The sequence below is a fragment of the Rhinatrema bivittatum genome, chromosome 5 (genome assembly GCF_901001135.1).
Source record: "Rhinatrema bivittatum chromosome 5, aRhiBiv1.1, whole genome shotgun sequence".
NCBI lineage: Eukaryota > Metazoa > Chordata > Amphibia > Gymnophiona > Rhinatrematidae > Rhinatrema > Rhinatrema bivittatum.
The window spans coordinates 291,051,008-291,069,846 of NC_042619.1; the positions used below are offsets into that span (position 1 = coordinate 291,051,008).

The following is an 18,839-nucleotide window of genomic DNA, read 5'->3' on the forward strand; positions in this document are numbered from 1 at the left end:
AATAAGGGATCTTGGCATCTGGATCGATTATGACCTGAGCTTCAAGAATTGCATTGCCATAAAAACGAGAGAAGGCTTTCATAAACTCCAGATACTAAAACATCTCAAACCATTACTGTACCCGAATGACTTCAGAACAATTCTTCAGACCCTCATTTTCGCAAGCCTAGATTATTGCAACTCAATTTTCTTAGGACTACCTAAAGCCTCCCTAAAACCTCTACAATTACTCCAAAATGCTGCTGCTCGAGTGCTAACCGGAAAGAAAAAATGTGATCACATCTCCCCAACCCTAAAAAACCTTCATTGGTTACCTATTTCTCAAAGAATTAAATACAAATCCTTAACCATCCTACATAACGAAATTTACAAAGACAATAACTCATCCCTGGACAACCTGATTACAATTCACAAATCACCCCGATCTTCAAGATCTTCTGACAAATTACAGCTATTCATTCCTCCTCTCTCATCTGCAAAACTATCCTCTACTAGACATAGAGCATTCTCAATAGCAGAACCAAAAGAATGGAACTCTATCCCAGGATACCTAAGTTCCATTAAAGATTCCAAAAATTTCAAAAAAGAACTAAAAACATGGTTGTTTAGACAATCACACACTGAATGAGATGATCTATATATACCAATCCCAACCTTCTTCCTAAACCCTTTACTTCTTTAATAAGATGATGCAAACTAAACCTGTGCTATTTCTTTCTAACATGTTATACTCTGCTGTTGCTGAGATGTTTTTATATATTTATTTTCTCTTTGTATTGTATTATGTTATAATTTATATCTGTTCATTGTATGAATTTGTTACACTGTAAACTGGAATGAAGGCACTTAGCTATATTTCGGTATAAAAAAGAATACAAATAAATAAATAAATAAATAAATAAATAAATAAATAAAACCCTGAAGTCGTGGTGCCAGCTGCAGGTCACAGCAACGGAAGATGAAAACAAATCAATGCAGGGCCATCAGCAGCCTTCCTGTGCTGATGGACCCTGTGGCATCCTCTCCTCTCACAGGCTTCCTCTTACTCCATAAACTCTGTGAGAGGGCAGGGTGCTGTAGGACAGGTTATGTCAGCGGGGGAGGGCTGCCAATGGCCCAGGGCTGATTTTTCTTCATCTTCTGTGGCTGCTGTGACCTGGAGCCAGCTGCGTTAGAGGAGAGAAGCAGCGCTAGATTTGGATTTAGGCAGGGCAGTGGCAGTGATGCTCCAGCACCTACAAGAATTTAGCGCCGGAGGTAGCTGCCTGCATTGGTTATCCTTAATCTGGGTCTGTATATAATATACTATAGTAGATTTTAATGCTTACTGGTTCTGTACTGACCCCGAGCCTCAAAAAAAACATTCTGTGACTTTCAACACAAAAACTTCAGAATCTCAGCAGCTAACTACAGTATTTATGTATTTATTTACTTATTTATTTATTTATTTAAGATACTTATTTCCCACCTTTACCACTTTGGTGTCCAAAGTGAGGTACAAAACTGATTGCAATAGCAACAGAATACATTTCATAACATAATAACGAAAAAAAAAAATGAAAAAAAAAAGAGAAAGGGAAATACAGCTTAAAACACATAACAAAGCTTAGAAATCTGCACACATTCCGGCCGATGCAATATCGGCGCGTGTTAAACGGGTGCTCATGATTGAGTGCCCGCTCCCTTAACGCGCGCCAATGCACCTCTCCGGGGCGCCCAATGCAAAATGCAAATAGGCTGCTGCGGTGAAAAGGAGGCATTAGGGGAAATTGTATGCCCTAAGCACCTTCTCAGCAGTGGGCACCCGGGAGAGGTGGCTGTCAGCGGCTTAGGAAAAGGGGTGCTCGTTAATTGAGGGTCCCATTTGCTAACCTGGCCACAGGCACCCTTAGTTTTTTTTTAATTTTTTTTTAGGGAACATTTCAAATTTTTCAGTTCTTCTGACTTAATATCGCCATGATATTAAGTCAGAGGAAGTACAGAAAAGCGTCCAATTGTGCGTTGAGCCGTGCGCTGCAGCCAGCACACAGGACTGCATCGGCCCGTTTCACAGGTCACAAGCATTTAGATGCATCCTCTAGCCAGGAAATTTGATGGAGCGTTTTAGCTCTATCTGCCCTTTTGATCTGACCACTACAAAGCACTCGAGGCTGAGTAGCGGGGAGAGGGTCCCTTGAGAACCTGAGGTGCAGGCAGGGTTGGTGCAAGGGGATTAGGCACCCTAGGCACCTTCTGCCTTGCACCTGACCCCCTCCCCTCGTTGCGCCGTTCCCCCCCCAGTTGCACCGCCACCCCCCATTAGAAAGCGCGAGCCACGCGGGGCCATGAGTGACAGCGCCACGGTGGCAAAGAGGAGTGGAAATTGCCGAATCTCCACTCCTCTTTGGCGCCACCGCTCGTGGCCCCGCATGGCTCGCGCCCCCTAATGATCGGCGCCCTAGGTCCAGGCCTAGTTTGCCCGGTGATTCCTCCGGCCCTGGGTGCAAGGAGCGTCTACCATCAGCTGTTCCACTTCATAACCCATTCGATGCCCCTGCTCAAGCAGTGGAACACCTCTAAAATGCTATAGATCCTTATGCAGAAGCTACATTTTAACAGAATGTCTCACCTTGGTCACGCACGCATAATGCAGACAGACCCTCACCAAATACAGAAGAAGGAACCACAAAGTAGAAATAAAAAAGTGCACAGGGCACCTGGAGAAGTGCCACAGACAGAACATGTGCAGGGACTGATACTGGAGTCATCATGCGGGCTCTAATCCAACATCGTTTTGTACAGTTAAAATTTACAAGGGTGCTGGCCTCGACTTGCAGGTACCAATTTCATTAGTGGCAGCTGCAGGGCAGGAGCAATTGGGGATTGATCCTGCCCCATATACAAATTTTCAGTGTGGGTTAGAGGGGCTGGGGGAAGGGGACCGGGAGGATTGGGGGAGGGGTTTTACTTTTGGTAGCAGTGATGCCTAATTTAAAAAAAATAAATAAAGCAAATGAAAACAAACAGCTTTGTCCATTTTTTTTTTTCATTTCATTTAAAAATGAAATTAAACGAAACAGGAAATTTCGTTAAAATGTCCCATTTCATTTCTAACAAATGCCCATTTCTACAGTAGGATGATTAGCAGGACAGCTGCTGGCCAGAGGCCACTGAAAGTCTGAGTGGGCTGCAGGACTTAAGTTGTGGAAACTTTCCTTTCAGCTGGAGTAAAGGACTCCTAGAAGCAGTGGAGCCAGAAGAATATTTCAAGGGAAGGAGATGATTTCAAAACATGAACCTCTATCAAGAAAGAAAATTACCAGTAACAGAAGATCAGAAGACAGACAAAAAGGACTGAGAAATTGTGAAATTCTGTTGTGGTTTTTTTTTTTGCTGTTTTTCAGAAAGATGATTGTTTAAAAAAAGTATCATTTGTATCCATTTAATGATTACTTGATTTAATGTTACTTTCTTCATTGATGAAGAAACAACTTTTCAAGTGTAAAGGGCCAATGTAATAAAACCCGCACTAGAACAGGTCTAAAATTTTAGTGTGGGTTATGGTTAACCAGTAGTACCGTGGGATACAGTAAGCTAAAGAGATGCAAATTGAGCAGAAGTGTAAAAAAGCATGCTGGATGAAAAAAACGTGCTAAAATATGAGCTATTGTGAAATTCTGCTCTCTTGCAGAAAAGTGCTTTAAAACTGGAGTAGGGGAGTAAGTGCTTGAAGTTGGAAGGATTGTGACTAAAATAGTCTTGCATGCAAGACTGGCACTGGGCATCCCAAGCTAGGCAGAATCTTGCGTGCAAGAACATTTGGGCAAGGCATGCCAAGTGAAATCAAAGGATAAGCTCTCTGGAGCGGGCACCTACAGCCAAACAATACAACCTTGATACTGTGAATCCTGATTAGAGCACAAGAGTGCAAACTGTATTGTATGCCTGCTCCAGAGAGCTTACCCTTTCACTTGACATGCATTGCCCAAATGGCCTTGCATATGAGAATGTGCCCAAGTCAGGATGCAATCTTGCAATGCAAGGCTATTGCACCCCAGTGCCAAAGGATAATGTTGTAGATGGGCTGTATTGGTGCTGGCAGGGTGAGTATGGCTAAGGACAATTGAAATTGTTTGGCTGGCAAAACACTGGAAATGTAACCTCTAGGCCTGAGTTGGAATAAACTCACATTTCTGGTAGCCATATTCTATTTCTGTAACCCATGTGATAGTATATAGCTCTTTCTACCACATTGGGCACAGCAATAGAATAATATTGGCCACCAGAAATATGAGTTTTCTCCACTTCAGACTAAGGAAGGTGTTACATGTCCAGCATAAGCTCTTTGGGGCAGGCATCTATAGCTCTACAGTGTGCACTTTGATGCTGTGCATCCCAACTGTGGCGTACTAGTCATCTGTAGGTGGCCGCCCCAGAGACCTTACGCTGGAAATGTAACGCATTCCTGAGTATGAGGTAGACTACCTTAATGGGCACAACAATAGACAACATTGGTCAGACTCAGGACTTATTTCTAGTGTAACCTCTCTTAGGGAGAATTAGTCACACGTTTTCTTGCTTTTCCTGAAAAGCTGAAAAATATCCTGTTTTACTGCCCTGGTTTCACAATGCAGAATTAGAGTATCTGATATTCATGAAGTTACACTCTGCCCACCAACCTAATTGCAAAGAATAATTTCATTTTTTCCAAGAAAATAATCAGAATTGGTCTTACCACATTGACATTGTTAACTAATTCAAATATCCTCTCTTTCGTAGCTGTAATATTCTCGTGATACTTCTTGTACTACAAATGCAAAAATTAAAAGTCACAGTAATCAGTCAAAGAAGAACTGTGTCCATTAATTACATATCTATGTGATTGCAGCAATTAATATTTTAAATAATTTCGGTTTATAAAGTCCTTTTAAACCAAAGTGATTTTGGTAATAAATAACTAAATAAATAAAATGTTGATACAGTTAAAGAAGAGATAAACAGAGAAACATGATGGCAAATAAAGCCCCTACAGCTTATCGAGTCTGCCCATCCACACCAGCGAATCAGCTATACATTACAATCCCCTACCACCCCCTCAGAGATCCTCTATGTATATCCCAAGCAAAGAAAGGGAAAAATTCCATACTAAATCTTTTCCAAACTGGGAAGACAAAGGAAAAATGGAAAGGATCAACTATGAACCCTTTTAATCAAGATAGTATAGTGCATGTGGATCTTGCCTATCGTAATGAGGTGCCTGCTACTAATAAGTCCCCTTTTTTCAGCTATTGAGGGGTTTTGCATTCTTGGGATCTCCCCCTACTTTTTGCCATCCCTTTTTTAGGATGTGTCTTGGGGTATGAATTGCCCTTTGAGCATGCTCAGTCAGAGGGTTAGGAGACGGTGAGAGGGTCAGGCATTAGAGAGAGAGAGTTAGGAGCATCAAGGATTCTGCTGAGTCTCCCAGGTTTGCCAAGAGAAGGAGTTGAAATATGTTTTGAGGAAACTGGAAATATGGAGAAGATTTTTGGAGTAGAGGTTTTTTTGACCTTGAGGTCCAGCTCCTGAAGTAGAGGCAAACCTCCTGTTTCTAAAGGGCTGGATCTCTGATTTTCACCTCCGCGCCCAGTTAACAGTGTGGGGATAAGTTTTGAGAAGAAATGTTTGGAGATTTTTTAGATCAGTTTTGCAGTAAGGCCAGTATCCCCTCGCTGTAACAATTGGAAATTGGCTATTTTGTAACACGACCAGTAAACATTGGGTTAAGCTGCTGATTTTTGTAAGGACTTTTTAGAGAGCATTTTTGGAGATATCTATTTTTGAACAAAGGGGTTTTTTCATTCTATCCTTGTTGGATGCTGGTTGTTGTGTGCCACGGCTGCCCGCGGCCATGACCCCTACCTGAGCCGTGAAGTCGGGCCACGGCGGCAGCGCCGAGGAACCCAGTCCGGGCATCTCCGCACCCTGCTGCACCTTCCCGCGGTATGGTTGGCGGGGGAGACGCCCCAGGCCTCCCTTTGCAGCATCGGGCCGGTCTGCAGGGCTTCCGAGGATCCAAGATGGCCGCTCTGCCCTTAGGCACGAGGCCGTGCCTCCTTGACTGATTTAAAGGGGCCTCCTCCTCCTAAATTGCCTGCACCTGTTTCCAATGGACCAGAACAGGGGAAGTATATAAGGAGACTTCCTCCACTCACTCCTCGACTTGGCAACTTCGTTGTTACGAGTCTGCTTGCTTTGGTGAGTCTTCCGGTTCCTCAAGTTCCTGATTCCTGGTTCCTGCTTCTTCTCGGTGATTCCTTGGTGTGTGACTTTGGACTGGCAAGTGGTGATTCTTTGGTGTGTGACCGGACTGGCAAGCGGTGATTCTTCGGTGTGTGACCTCAGACTGGCAAGCGGTGATCCTCTGGTATTCGACCTCGGACTTTTTCCGGACCACCCGTCTTCAAGGGCCCACCTAAGTCCCATAGGCCCGGGTCCCTACGGGCTCCTCCCGGGGGGGGCTGTGGGCTTCCAGTGGCAAAGATCCAGTGGGCTCTGCTCCGACATCATGCCTCTTCGCCCTCTCAACAGTCGCCTCAGTCTTCAACACCGAAGGGCCAGCCAGCCCCATCTTCTGTGCCATCTCGCCACCCGACAGAGGAATCTAAGGAGCCATCTCCTAAGGTGATAACCTCCCGTCGGTCCAAGGGTTCACGATCCCTCCTGATCATAACACTGGTTGTTGAAAAGAACTACCTATCCTCTAGGAGGAAGGGATTCTGGAAGAGGACCCTAGTTAAGTTCCAGGAAGGAGAGAGAAGATTTGGCACCATGGATAAAGAAACCACAGCTTTTGTTCTCATGATTTTCATCTTGCTATTTATAATTTTTTAATATTTTATTCTTTATCATCATTTTTAAGTTACAGTAAAGATTTTTCAGTTGAACATAACCATTGGACTCCATGCTTAATTCCAGTTTGCCGTTCCTGTCAGAAAGAAGACTCTTCCACTGTGAGTATATATACTGACCAGAAAAGGGAATTTGGGATGAGAGTTTAATGGTAAGCGAATGTATTGCCCACTACTGCACTGGGGCACAGGAGATTTATCTCCCCACCAGTGGATGAAACCCTGGCATTCCCAGAAGCTGCTATGAGATATGTGAGAGAAAGAGAGGTCCAGGGCATTGCAGACAGCCCTGAGAACTAAGTGACCATTTTTCAGTGCACCCCACCAAGGGAGTGTATTGTAATAACAGAATAGATGACATCAAATAGGACCAACTGGCCCATCTAGTCTGCTCAGCTGTCTTCCTGTCTAGTTCTCTACCACTTTGGATAGATGAGCATATAGATTCCAATACCAAGTCCAGCTGTCCTCTCCATGTCTTTTACCTGACCTCTCTATCCCATTCTTACCACTGCTTTCTAGATCTGTCCCAAAAATGTTTAAATTCTGTTACAATGGGTCACGTGATGCAACTGAGCTGAGCAAGACATGTCTACCTCAGCTCTGGACACCATGCTGCTCTCTTTGACCTACAATGACCAAAAAAACCTCTTTAAAGTTAACCTTGAAGCTACTCAGCATTGCCCATGTCAATTGTGACCTTTATGCATAAATCTCCGACGACAATGCTGGTCCAGAGTGTGAAAAACCTTAACCTGCCCGAACACATCACACCACACACCCCTACGCAGGCATCTCTCCCTCCTTTCCTCCCTCCCCTGACACTCCCACCCTCCCCTCTCCCCCCACCCTCCTCTTACCTCCCTCCATTCAAACCTGATACCTAAATTATTTTTATCAACAAGTCATAATGTATATATGTTATATGCTATAATTTTATTGCTCCATGTATCTCTGTTATAATTGTTACCATGTTATAATTGTTATCATGTTATAATGTAAAATAGGGCAGAACTCTCCCTTTTCTCTTAGTTACCTGGAAACCGATGTGATATCTCGATTGAATGTCGGTATATAAAATAAATAAATAAATAAATAAATAAAAAAGACAAAGAAAAGAGCCAAGACCCAGAGGACAAAATGGCGCCGATCCCGCTAGCGGGTAAGGACATTCCCACAGAATGTATGTCAAATGATCAACTCCTGGCAGAAATCAAAGTTATTGTGTGCTCTGCCCTGGACGAAAAATTAGGCAGCATTGGATCACAGTTGGAGGAGGTAAAGGCAGCGCTTACGGACCTGGCCCCCCAGATGGATCAAGTGGAGGGGCGAGCTTCCATCCTAGAAGATGGCACACTCAACCTAACAATTAAAGTCTATGCCCTGAGATCACGTGATGTGGTGAGCGAAGGTGGACGTGTGCAGGAGAGCTCCGGGTGCCTCGATCCATTTTTTTTGATAATCTGCAAGTAATCCGGCACGAAAGCCCTCCCCAAAGAGCTCAATCTACATTGCTGACCTTTTACATGTCGATCACCAATTACATGAACCGCTCGCCAACAGCCATGCCGATCAGATCCGTGCGAAGAGATAAGGACAAGGCAGGTGCTGGGGATCCTAAGATGGCGGCGACCCCAGGATCTGCGGGGCAGAAAGGCCAGGATCCTGATCTGACCGAAAATTTCAGGGTCATCCTCATGGAAGCTTTGGACTCTAAGTTGGGGGTCATATCTACACAAATCGCGGATGTGAAATCGGTCCTAGATGAGTTAAGTCCGCGTTTGGACAGACTTGAGGGTCGGGTAAGCCTTGTGGAGGATGATACGTTAGCATTGACGGGTAAAATCATGGCCCTGGAGAAACTGGTCGATGCGCACGCTTCTAAATTAGACGATCTTGAGAACCGAGCACGGAGATCTAACATACGGGTGATGGGCTTACCGGAATCCTTAGTGGAAGGAAACTTGGGAACCTTTTTGGAGAGCTGGATCCCGGAGGCTCTTCACGTGCCGGAGCTAAATAATGTCTTCCGAGTGGAAAGAGCACACCGGCTGGGCCAGCGTAAGGAGGGAGAAACCAGGCCGAGGATGGTTATCTTTAAAGTTCTAAACTTTGCCCATAAGCAAGTCCTTCTCCAGGCTTATCGCAAAGTCCCGGACTTGGCCTATGACGGAAAGAAGATTCGTTTGTTCCAGGATTATTCGGCGAAGGTTTCCGGGTTGAGACGGGGCTTCTCCCCCATCTGCACAACTCTCTTTGAAAAGCAAGTTCGGTTCGCCTTGCAATTTCCCGCCCGCCCGAAAGTTTGGCACGACAATCAAATTTCTTTTTTTGAATCACCGGAGGAAGCGCAGAAGTTTATGAAGATGACCCTACATATTTGAATGGAACGGTACGGCAGCCATTTTGGTTTCACAGAGACATGCTCGACGAGGATCCGTGGGGACCCTGCAGCTAAGTTGCTTTTTTCACTTGACTTTGGGACTCTTTTCCTCTGCCCTGCTCCCCTGGGTTAACTTTTCGATGGTTTTTCTATGCCCTGCCTGGTACGATATTTTGTTGCGCAGAGACTGCTCCCTTCAGGGGGCTATGGACCTTCTCGGCGTGGCTGGCGCAAGATCACGCTGACTATCGGGTGGTGCTATCAACCGGGGGACTTATCCCTGGCTGACCATTAGAGAGGAGAAGTTCAGGGCGCTTCATTGGTACTGCTGAGATGTCCGCACATGTGTACTTTTGATCATAATGCGGCGGGGTCACCACAGTCCTTCTGTTGAAAGAGCTATGTTTGTTCTTTTTACTTGCCTCTCTTGGGGGAGGGGGGCAGGAAAGAGGCACCTGAACACATGTCGACGTGATCTCTTCCCCTATATACGGGGAGTTCATTGAGAGACTGGTTTCGACCCTACAGGAGAGGGTCGAGGCAGATTCTGTTGCGTTTGGAACTGTTTGGTTTTGGTTTCTAATGGGGTGGGGGGGGAGGGGTACTATAATTGGGGTAGTGGGGAGGGTAAGAGGGGTGGGGAAGGGAAGAGAACTTGTGTGTGTGGAATATTTGGGATGCGTGTGGGTTGCTAAGGAGTGTGAGTGTTCCCGATGGGGCGTTAGACACAGAGTGAGTGCGTACGGGGGATTTGGATTTGGGTTGGTGTCTTTCAACTGGAAGAGGGCACGTGGGGAATTCACATTGTCTTTTTATTCGGTGGAGGGTAGAGTCATAGCATTAATCACTGTGGTACGATTCTTACCTTATCTTACAATGGGTCCTTATTTTTCTCATGGCTGATAACACCCGAATAATATCTTGGAATGTCAATGGTCTGGGATCACCGGTTAAACGCTATAAAATCCTCAAACAACTTAAATCCCATAAACCGACGGTCGCTTGTTTGCAGGAAACCCATCTCTCTGCACTAGAAAGCAGTAAACTCAAAAGGGATTGGGTGGGTGATTGCTATTACACTCAGGCTAAAGGGAAGAAAGGGGGAGTAGCTATTTTAGTAAATAAAGCTGCTTCTTTTACTGTCTCTAACACGGTGCGAGATGAGGAAGGTAGATTTCTCTTGGTGTCAGGCCATCTTAATGGTCAAGAAGTGACTATCTGCACTCTCTACGCTCCTAATGCCTACTCTCACCCCTTTTTCATTTTTGTATTGGAACAGCTGGTAGAACACGCCAAGGGTTATTTAATTGTGACGGGGGATTTCAACCTACCAGCGGATCCTTGCATAGACAAGACGCCTTCGAGTGCCTTGCTCCCTAACAGGGAGGGTAAGGGGGTCCCATTCTTATGTTCTGAGTTCTCTTTACTGGACATATGGCGGACGTTACATCCCACAGAAAAAGATTTTACCCACATTTCTAGGGTGCATGCCTCCTTATCACGTATAGATTATATCCTGATACCGAAAGAAGGGCTACATTTTGTTTCTGATGCTGTGATTGGCTTACAGGGGGTGTCTGACCACGCAATAATTTGGGTAGATATACATTTTCACGCTCGGGACAGTGGAGAAAGGCTGTGGAGATTTCCTGGGTTTCTTCGCTCTGACTTGCACTTCAAAACTTTTTTGCAAAACAAATGGGAAGAGTTTGTCAATCACAATAGCCAACATACCTCGAATCCGCAACTGTTTTGGGAAACAGCTAAAGCCGTTATACGGGGTGAAATTATTTCCTTTGTAGCGGCTAGAACGAAAAATCTTAACAAAACTATTCTGGAATTGGAAGGTAAATTGGGTAAGCTAAAACAGGAGTTTGCCTCCCACCCGTCTCCTACTTCTCAGAGGGCGTATTTCGCTGTCTTGAGGGATCTGAACTGTGTTCTACATCAGAGGGCACAAAGGGCCTTTCAAGTAGCGGAAAGGAACTTTTTTAAGTTTGGTAACAAAGCGGGGAAACATCTTGCCAATTTGGTTAGAGCTCATAGAGGGAAGACCTTTATTCCTGCCATGCGTACTGAGGGGGGCACTAGGGTCTCCTCCCGAGCTGAAATCTGTGAGGTTTTTCGTAAGTTCTATGAACAATTATACACAGATGACGTAGAAGGAGGCAGAGAAGAAGAAGAAGCATTCTTTGTGAATCTTAAGTTACCGAATCTAACTAAATCTCAGATATCGTTCCTTAACCGACCTATAATACCCCTGGAGGTTTTAGCTGCCATCTCAACTAGTAAACTGGGGAAGGCGCCAGGTCCTGACGGCTTTTCTTTTGATTTTTACAAGCTCCTACAACATCATGTTGCCAACCATTTGACTGATTTTTTTAATGATGCAGTCCATAAGGGGGCATTCCCCTCATTTTTCAATACGGCATATATAACGGTTCTCCCCAAATCCGGTAAAGATCCGCTACTTCCGGCGTCTTACCGCCCTATCTCACTGCTGAACTGTGATTTAAAGTTACTTGCCAAGCTCTTAGCCAACAGACTTAACGTGATACTCCCGCAATTAATCTCAGAATATCAGGTGGGATTTGTTAAAAACAGACCAGCCTGTAAGCACATTCTTAAATTGCTTTCAGCTATGAGCTCCTCCCTCTCGCAGTGTTCCCCAGCCTTAGTGATTGGTCTAGACTCGGAAAAAGCATTCGATCGAGTGTCTTGGCCATATTTATTCTCTGTATTACGGAGATACGGATTCGAGGGACACTTTCTGACCTATCTTCATATGTTGTATGCTCAGCCCAAATCGCACATAACGGCTAACGGTGGTAAGTCAGGAGAGGTACTTATACAACGAGGGGTGCGACAGGGCTGCCCCCTATCACCCCTTTTGTACATTTTGGCTATTGATCCCTTACTTAGGAAAATAGCGGGTTCTCCCTCCATACCGGGTTATGGCACAGTCCATCAAACATTCTCTATCGCTGCTTTTGCGGACGATATATTAATATACCTTACGGAACCACAGCGGTCCATAACTCCTTTGTTGGGTATCCTGGAGCAGTATGGGGAATTTGCTGGCCTCCGTATTAACAAGGATAAATCGGAAGCTCTGGATGTTGGGGGTAGAGTGAAGCCTATGTGGCGAGGCCCTTTTCCTCTTAAATGGGTAACTACACATATGAAATATCTTGGTATTCAGATACCGTCCGATGTGCGGGATTTCCATAGATTGAATGTGGAACCACTTTTAGAGGCTACATCGTTTTTATTGAGGAAATGGCAAGGTTTACCCTTGTCTATCTCTGGAAGAATACAATTACTCAAAATGATGATTCTCCCCAGATGGCTTTACGTCCTACAAATGACCCCGATCTGGCTGACGGGGAGGGATTGTAGGGGGGTAAATGCTCTATTTCGGAAATTCATTTGGAATGGACGTAAAGCTCGTTTATCCTTAACGATTCTATTTCAGCCCCCCAAAAAAGGAGGTATGGGATGTCCCAATTTACGTAGATATAATCTAGCGTGCCTTCTCAGATATGTGAAAGATATTCTGGGTAATACGTCACAATACACTCCCCTTGCACTCCTTTGTTCTTGGTGGCAACAGCAGTCCTTAAACCCCCTACTCCAACTCTCTAGAGCCCAAATGCCTGCGGGGTTACTAACGCAACCGCTGATTTGGGCAAGTCGGAAGGCCTGGGCGTATCTATGCGTTCAGGCGAAATTTTCCCCGTCACTTACACCTTTCCTAACGATCTGTGGTAACCCACTTTTTCCTCCAGCGATGTCTACTTCCGTCTTTCACAGATGGAGGGAGAAGGGATTAACCTGGTTGTATCAGTGTTTTTCTTCTGAGGGGGATCAGTTTCATCCCTTCTCGGACTTGCAACAATTATTCGACCTGGCGCCTTCAGACCATTTTGCCTATAGGCAATTGCGTGATTTTTGTAATACGCATAAGATGACCTCGCTGATTACGCCTCATTTCTGGGTGGTTCACAAAGTAGTCTCTATTCACAAACCGCAAAAGTTCACGATTGCGACTTTCAATCAGGCCCTACTGTTACATCTTCAGAGTGATGTAGTCACCAAAATCTGGCAACAATGGGTGCAGTGGCCTGAATTCACTCTTACCAGTCAGGAGTTTTTATCATGCTTTGAGAAGATCCCGGAATGGTCAGCGAATGTGCTGTATCGGGAGATCCAATTTAAATTTTTGAGACGGTATTATATGGCGTCTGACAGGGCTTTCTTGGCCCACATTACGTCCTCTGCCAAGTGCCCCAAGTGTAATGTAATGACGGGCACCTTTACCCATCAATTTTGGTCGTGTAATGCTATTTCTTTGTTTTGGACGGAACTTATTGGTACCTGCAGTTCTTTGCTCTCCATGGAGCTCCCTGCAGACCCTACTCTCTGGCTCTTTGGGCTGATGCAGACTTCCACTGTGGGACTAGGAAAGTATGAGCTGCAATTTTTACGTAGAGTAAGCCTGACTGGGAAAAAGGCCATTTTAGCTTGTTGGATTTCCGCAGATCCTCCTCAACATGACTTATGGTTCAGGTTGTTGATCAAGCTATTCACTCTGGAGTATACCTGTGCCCAAACAGCTACTGAACATAGACAGAAAATTATGGGTAATATTTGGAAGCCGTTGGAGCTATATCTTAAGCCTAACATAATACCCTGATTAGGTACTAGATGGGGAACGGTCTTTGTGGGCACTTGGAATCATTCAGTGGAGTAATTCGCACTCATAGCTAGACTCACACCCATGGGCATTTTCGTACCTCATCCAGGTATTTGCTGTGTTAGTCCAGTACTATGGCTTATCCCTCACACAAGTTCCAGGGGTGGGGGGGGGGGATGGGAAGGGGAAGGGGAGGGGGGATTGGGGATTAGTTGGAACTGTTAATCTGTTTATAACTGTTTATCTTGAATGCCAAAGTGTGTGCTACTGATTCTTCCCCATTATGTCTGCCTTGTTCTTTTATGATATCGGTTGATTTAGTATTTGAGATTGGAACCCGCACACCTAGAACCTTTTGCTTTATTGATATGCTGGCGCTTCTTGACTACATGTGGTTTACAGAATCCTATGTCATTGCTACAAGTGTCATTGCGTTGTCTGTCGTTATTGTAACAGACCTGTTATTGTGGGTTGCTTGTACATTTTACATTTTGGATTTCTATGTTCAAAACTCAATAAAAATAAGTTACAAAAAAAAAAAAAAAGTCTATGCCCTGGAAAAGACAGTAGGAGAGCAAGCTTTAAAACTCAATGTTCTAGAGAACCGCTCTAGACGGACAAATATCTGTTTTATTGGCTTCCCAGAAATGATTGACAACTCTAGTTTGGGAGCCATCTTAGAAGCCTGGCTTCCCGAGGCCTTAAACCTTCCGGATTTGAAGGGCAACCTTTCTATCGAAAGGGCACACCGTCTGGGGGCTAAATGGGCAACGGAGACGAGACCGTGGATTGTAACAGTGTGGGCAGCTTGTTCTGGACAAGCTGCCCACACATCCAATGTTTTGGCACCAATTATGCGATAAGGCACAAGGCATCATGGGGAAAGCATTACAGGAAGACCCAAGCACATGACGTTTTGGAGGGAGCACTTTGGATGATTTCGATCAATTAGGGGTAATCCAGTCTTTGGTACTGAAAATGGGCCTTATTTGGAAAGAAGGTAATTTTAAGCCAATGGATATCACAAACCCCGCCTTCAGTAGGGCACCAGTTTCATAAACTGATTCACTTGTTTACGCTGGAGTATCTTTCCACAAAACAGAAATCCAGCAAAAAATATCAGATGATGATGGCAACATGGAGACCTTTCGTGACCTACTTATCCCCCACCATCAAGAAAATTAAAGGGTATTGTCATTTAGCTTCCTTACCAACAGCAGGGAGGAGGGGATGGGAGGAAGACTTTAAGAGTGGGTGTTTGAATTAAAAGGGAAAACTTATGGGAGATTTTAATAGTACCGGTGCTACGTTTAAGATAATCCTGATGCTTAAGAGTTTTCTACTATGTTTTCAATTTTAGTACTACTACCATATGGTATTCTGTTGACATACGCTGTTAATTATGTATGATCACAATTGAAATGAAGATGGTAGTGGTTATAATGTTAAAGATTTTCATGTTCTATAAGGCTGGATTACTTCAGGCTGGATATGACACTGTATTTGTTGTGAAATCTCCAATAAATAAGATAATTAAAAAAAAAATTCTGTTACAATGTGGCCTCCATCACCTCTGCTAGTAGGCTCTTACAGGTCTTATCATGTTCCTCTTTGGTTTCCTACAAGACCCAGACTTAATCCAGGCTTCCTCCCATGTTTTATTGCCACCTTTGTAGTAATACAGACATCCACCAAAACTAGTGAGGCTTTTGCTGGAAACACCCAGTCACCCACAGTTAATGTTAGGGGTTGGAAACACGGACACCCCACCTTAGAAAACTGATGCCCATTAGCTAATATTTTCCCCTCAATAGCTCTCTAATGTTCGATATGACTGAACAAATACTCAGAACCCTCTCCTTCAATCTGTTTATCCTCCTGCTCCCCATCTGCCCTTTCCATGGTACCCTGTGTACTACTAATACTACTTCTGATTTCAATAGTGCTAAACTGCGTTTTACCTGGGACTTAATGATGACATTCAATTTTTTGTTCAAGTCCACCTCTCTTGGAATAATACTATTGAAGTAGTTAATCTATGCCTATCGTCCATCAAACGTTGGCTGTTTTTCAATAAACTCTCTTTAAACATCTCCAAAACACAATCAGGCCGATTCAGTAAAGTCCGCGGGAGAGCTCCCGGCACACGCACTGGCCACTCGCCGGTGCACACGATTCAGTATTTAAATTAGGCCCGGTGGTAAAAACGGGCAAAAGGAGGCGCTAGGGACACTAGCGCGTCCCTAGCACCTCCTTTTTGACAGGAGTGACGGCTGTCAGCGGGTTTGACAGCCGACGCTCAATTTTGCCGGCGTCGGTTCTCAAGCCCGCTGACAGCCACGGGCTCTGAAACTGGACACCGACAAAATTGAACATCCGGTTTTCGACCCGACAGCTGCCGGCTGACTTCCAATTTTTTTTCTTTGTTTTTCTTTAACTTTTTTTACTCTTTGGGACCTCCGACTTAATATCGCCATGTTATTAAGTCGGAGGGTGCACAGAAAAGCAATTTTTACTGCTCTTCTGTGCACTTTCTGGCTGCCGGAAGAAATTAGCGCCTACCTTTGGGTAGGCGCTAATTTCTGAAAGTAAAATGTGTGGCTTGGCTGCACATTTTACTTTCTGAATCGTGCGCGAATACCTAATAGAGCCATCAATATGCATTTGCATGTTGAGGGCGCTATTAGGTTCGGCGGGTTGGACGTGCGTTTTCCTCACCTTACTGAATAAGGGGTAAGGGAAAATGCACGTCCAAGGACAGGTTAACAGTGCGCTCCGTCGGAGCGCACTGTACTGTATCGGCCTGAATGTGTTTTGATTCAATGTATCCATTCCTAGATGTTGCTGTCTTCGATTTCTATAGAAAATACATCCTTTTCATTAAACACTCTGATACGCATGTTATGAGAACCGGCCACGGAGGGCTGCGGCCGGCTCCCTCCACCTATGGCTCTTGCGCTGGCATCCTGACCAGTCCCAAGGACCTTAGTGGCGGCGGGGCCCATGCGGCAGACGCGCCCTGCCGCACGGGCCCCGCGCAGGACTTCCGCCGCCAGTGCAGCCTTCTCGGTGCACCCAAGCCCATCCAGGCCCTCCTGCTTCCTGGCTGCCTTAGGCACTCGTACTCTAAACTTCATTTAAAGGGACCACGTCGGGTGGTGCCCCAGCTCCACCCTCCTGACCCCATTCCAGTTTCTGGAGGTTCTTGTTTCTGATTCTACGTTCTGCCCCGCTGGACCTGAGACCCACGCTTGACCCTGGACTACAAAATTCGATGCCTGCCTTGAGCCATGCTTGACCCTGGACTATGAGATTCGCTGCCTGCCCTTATCCATGCTGGTATCTGGACCACGTGTTCTGCTGCCTTCCACTACCCACACCGTACCAGGACCACGAGGCACAGTGGACCCTAGACCCCCACATAAGTCCAGCCAGCCCCGGTACCCAAGGGCTCAACCTGAGGCGAACGAGGGCTGGTAGTGGTGAAGCCCCAGTGGGGTCTTGGCCTCTCTCCAGCCTTGCCAGCCGACGGTGGGGACCTGTGGGGCTCTTCCCCATAGGTAGCACCAACTCCCCCTCGGTCCAAGGATCCACATTCCTAACAATGCAACCTTGGTGTGCTAATAGATCCTCTGCTATCTTTCTGCCCTCATGTTCAAAACATCATAAAGTCTGGTTTCTTCAAATTAAGAATCTTTTGTAGTCTTTAAACATCTTTTGGAAAAATCTGATTTTCGAATAATAATTCAAGCTTCAATTCTTCCCCTGGTAGATTATTGTAACTCTCTGTACTACTACTAGGTCTTCCTGCAGTAACTCTAAAACCTTTACAATTATTGCTCAATGCAGCTGCACATCTTATTTCTGGAAGTAAAAGACGTGATCACATCACTCCCGTCCTGATGGTTTTACATTGGTTACCCATCAGTGAACGAATTAAGTACAAAACCGCCGTCAGTATCTATAAATTGATCTCTGACTCAATTCCTTCATGGGGCAATGCTTGATTACATCTATATTGCCCACTCGACAACTCCACTCTTCCCAAAGAGGCCTTCTTGATATTCCTTCACCATCCCATGCCAGCCTGTGTACAACCAGGGACAGTGCTTTTTCTATCATGGCACCTATTTTGTGGAACACTTTTCCAGTTGAACTGCGTTTAGCAGATAGTCTAAAAACGTTTGAATCCCTATTAAAAACATGGCTGTTTAAGCAGGCTTTCTACTAAACTTTAGCACTTTTGTAAGCATTTCCTGATTCAGCTACTGCCTGTCCATGTTCAAGCTTAGTTATTGATATACATTTGTAATGTATGTTTTTATTTTAAGTATGTTTTATGCTGTACATTGCCTACGCTTTTTAGGTGGTTCATAAATTGAAATAAAAGATAAAAAGATAAAGTAAAACTAGGGCAGAGCTCAGTAAAGCTGGAAGAAAAGAGAGTGCCACAGCTACCCAAGTCAGTTGTCTGATTTACCTTGAAAAGGGACACTGCTTCAGAGGAAGCTGAAGTAGCCAAGCAGCTGACATCAGACCAGATCCTGACTGGCAAGAGCCCACAAAGAAGTATACAGTGGGACAAGAGAGTGCCTTGATGATCTTGGTGGTCCGGGAAGTACACTGTGTGCACCAGTTATGGCCTGGAAGCAAAGGGTGCACAGAGAACTCAATGGCTACAGCTGATGTCTGAAGTACAGGAAATTGCAGCAGAGATGACCCAAAAGAGAGGGAGCTAAGACAACTCACCAGAGAGAACACTGTGTTAACAAGTGAACTGAGAAACACTGCCAACCTGCCTGAAGTGAAGCCAGGCAAGGCTGTAGGGCTCCTGAAAGCTGAAGAAGCACAGCAGCCATTTGAATTATATGACTGGTGCTTGACCCTTCAG

The 18,839-nt window shown here is 45.0% G+C and overlaps 1 protein-coding gene across 1 annotated transcript in view; it reads right to left on the bottom strand.

Moving 5' to 3' along the window:
- Positions 1-18,839, bottom strand: part of LOC115092794 (disintegrin and metalloproteinase domain-containing protein 28-like) — a 141,905-nt gene that overhangs the window by 106,862 nt on the left and 16,204 nt on the right. The window contains exon 8 of the mRNA XM_029604113.1: positions 4,715-4,786. Within this exon, the coding sequence (XP_029459973.1) occupies positions 4,715-4,786 (72 nt within the window). The remainder of the gene's footprint in view (positions 1-4,714; positions 4,787-18,839) is intronic.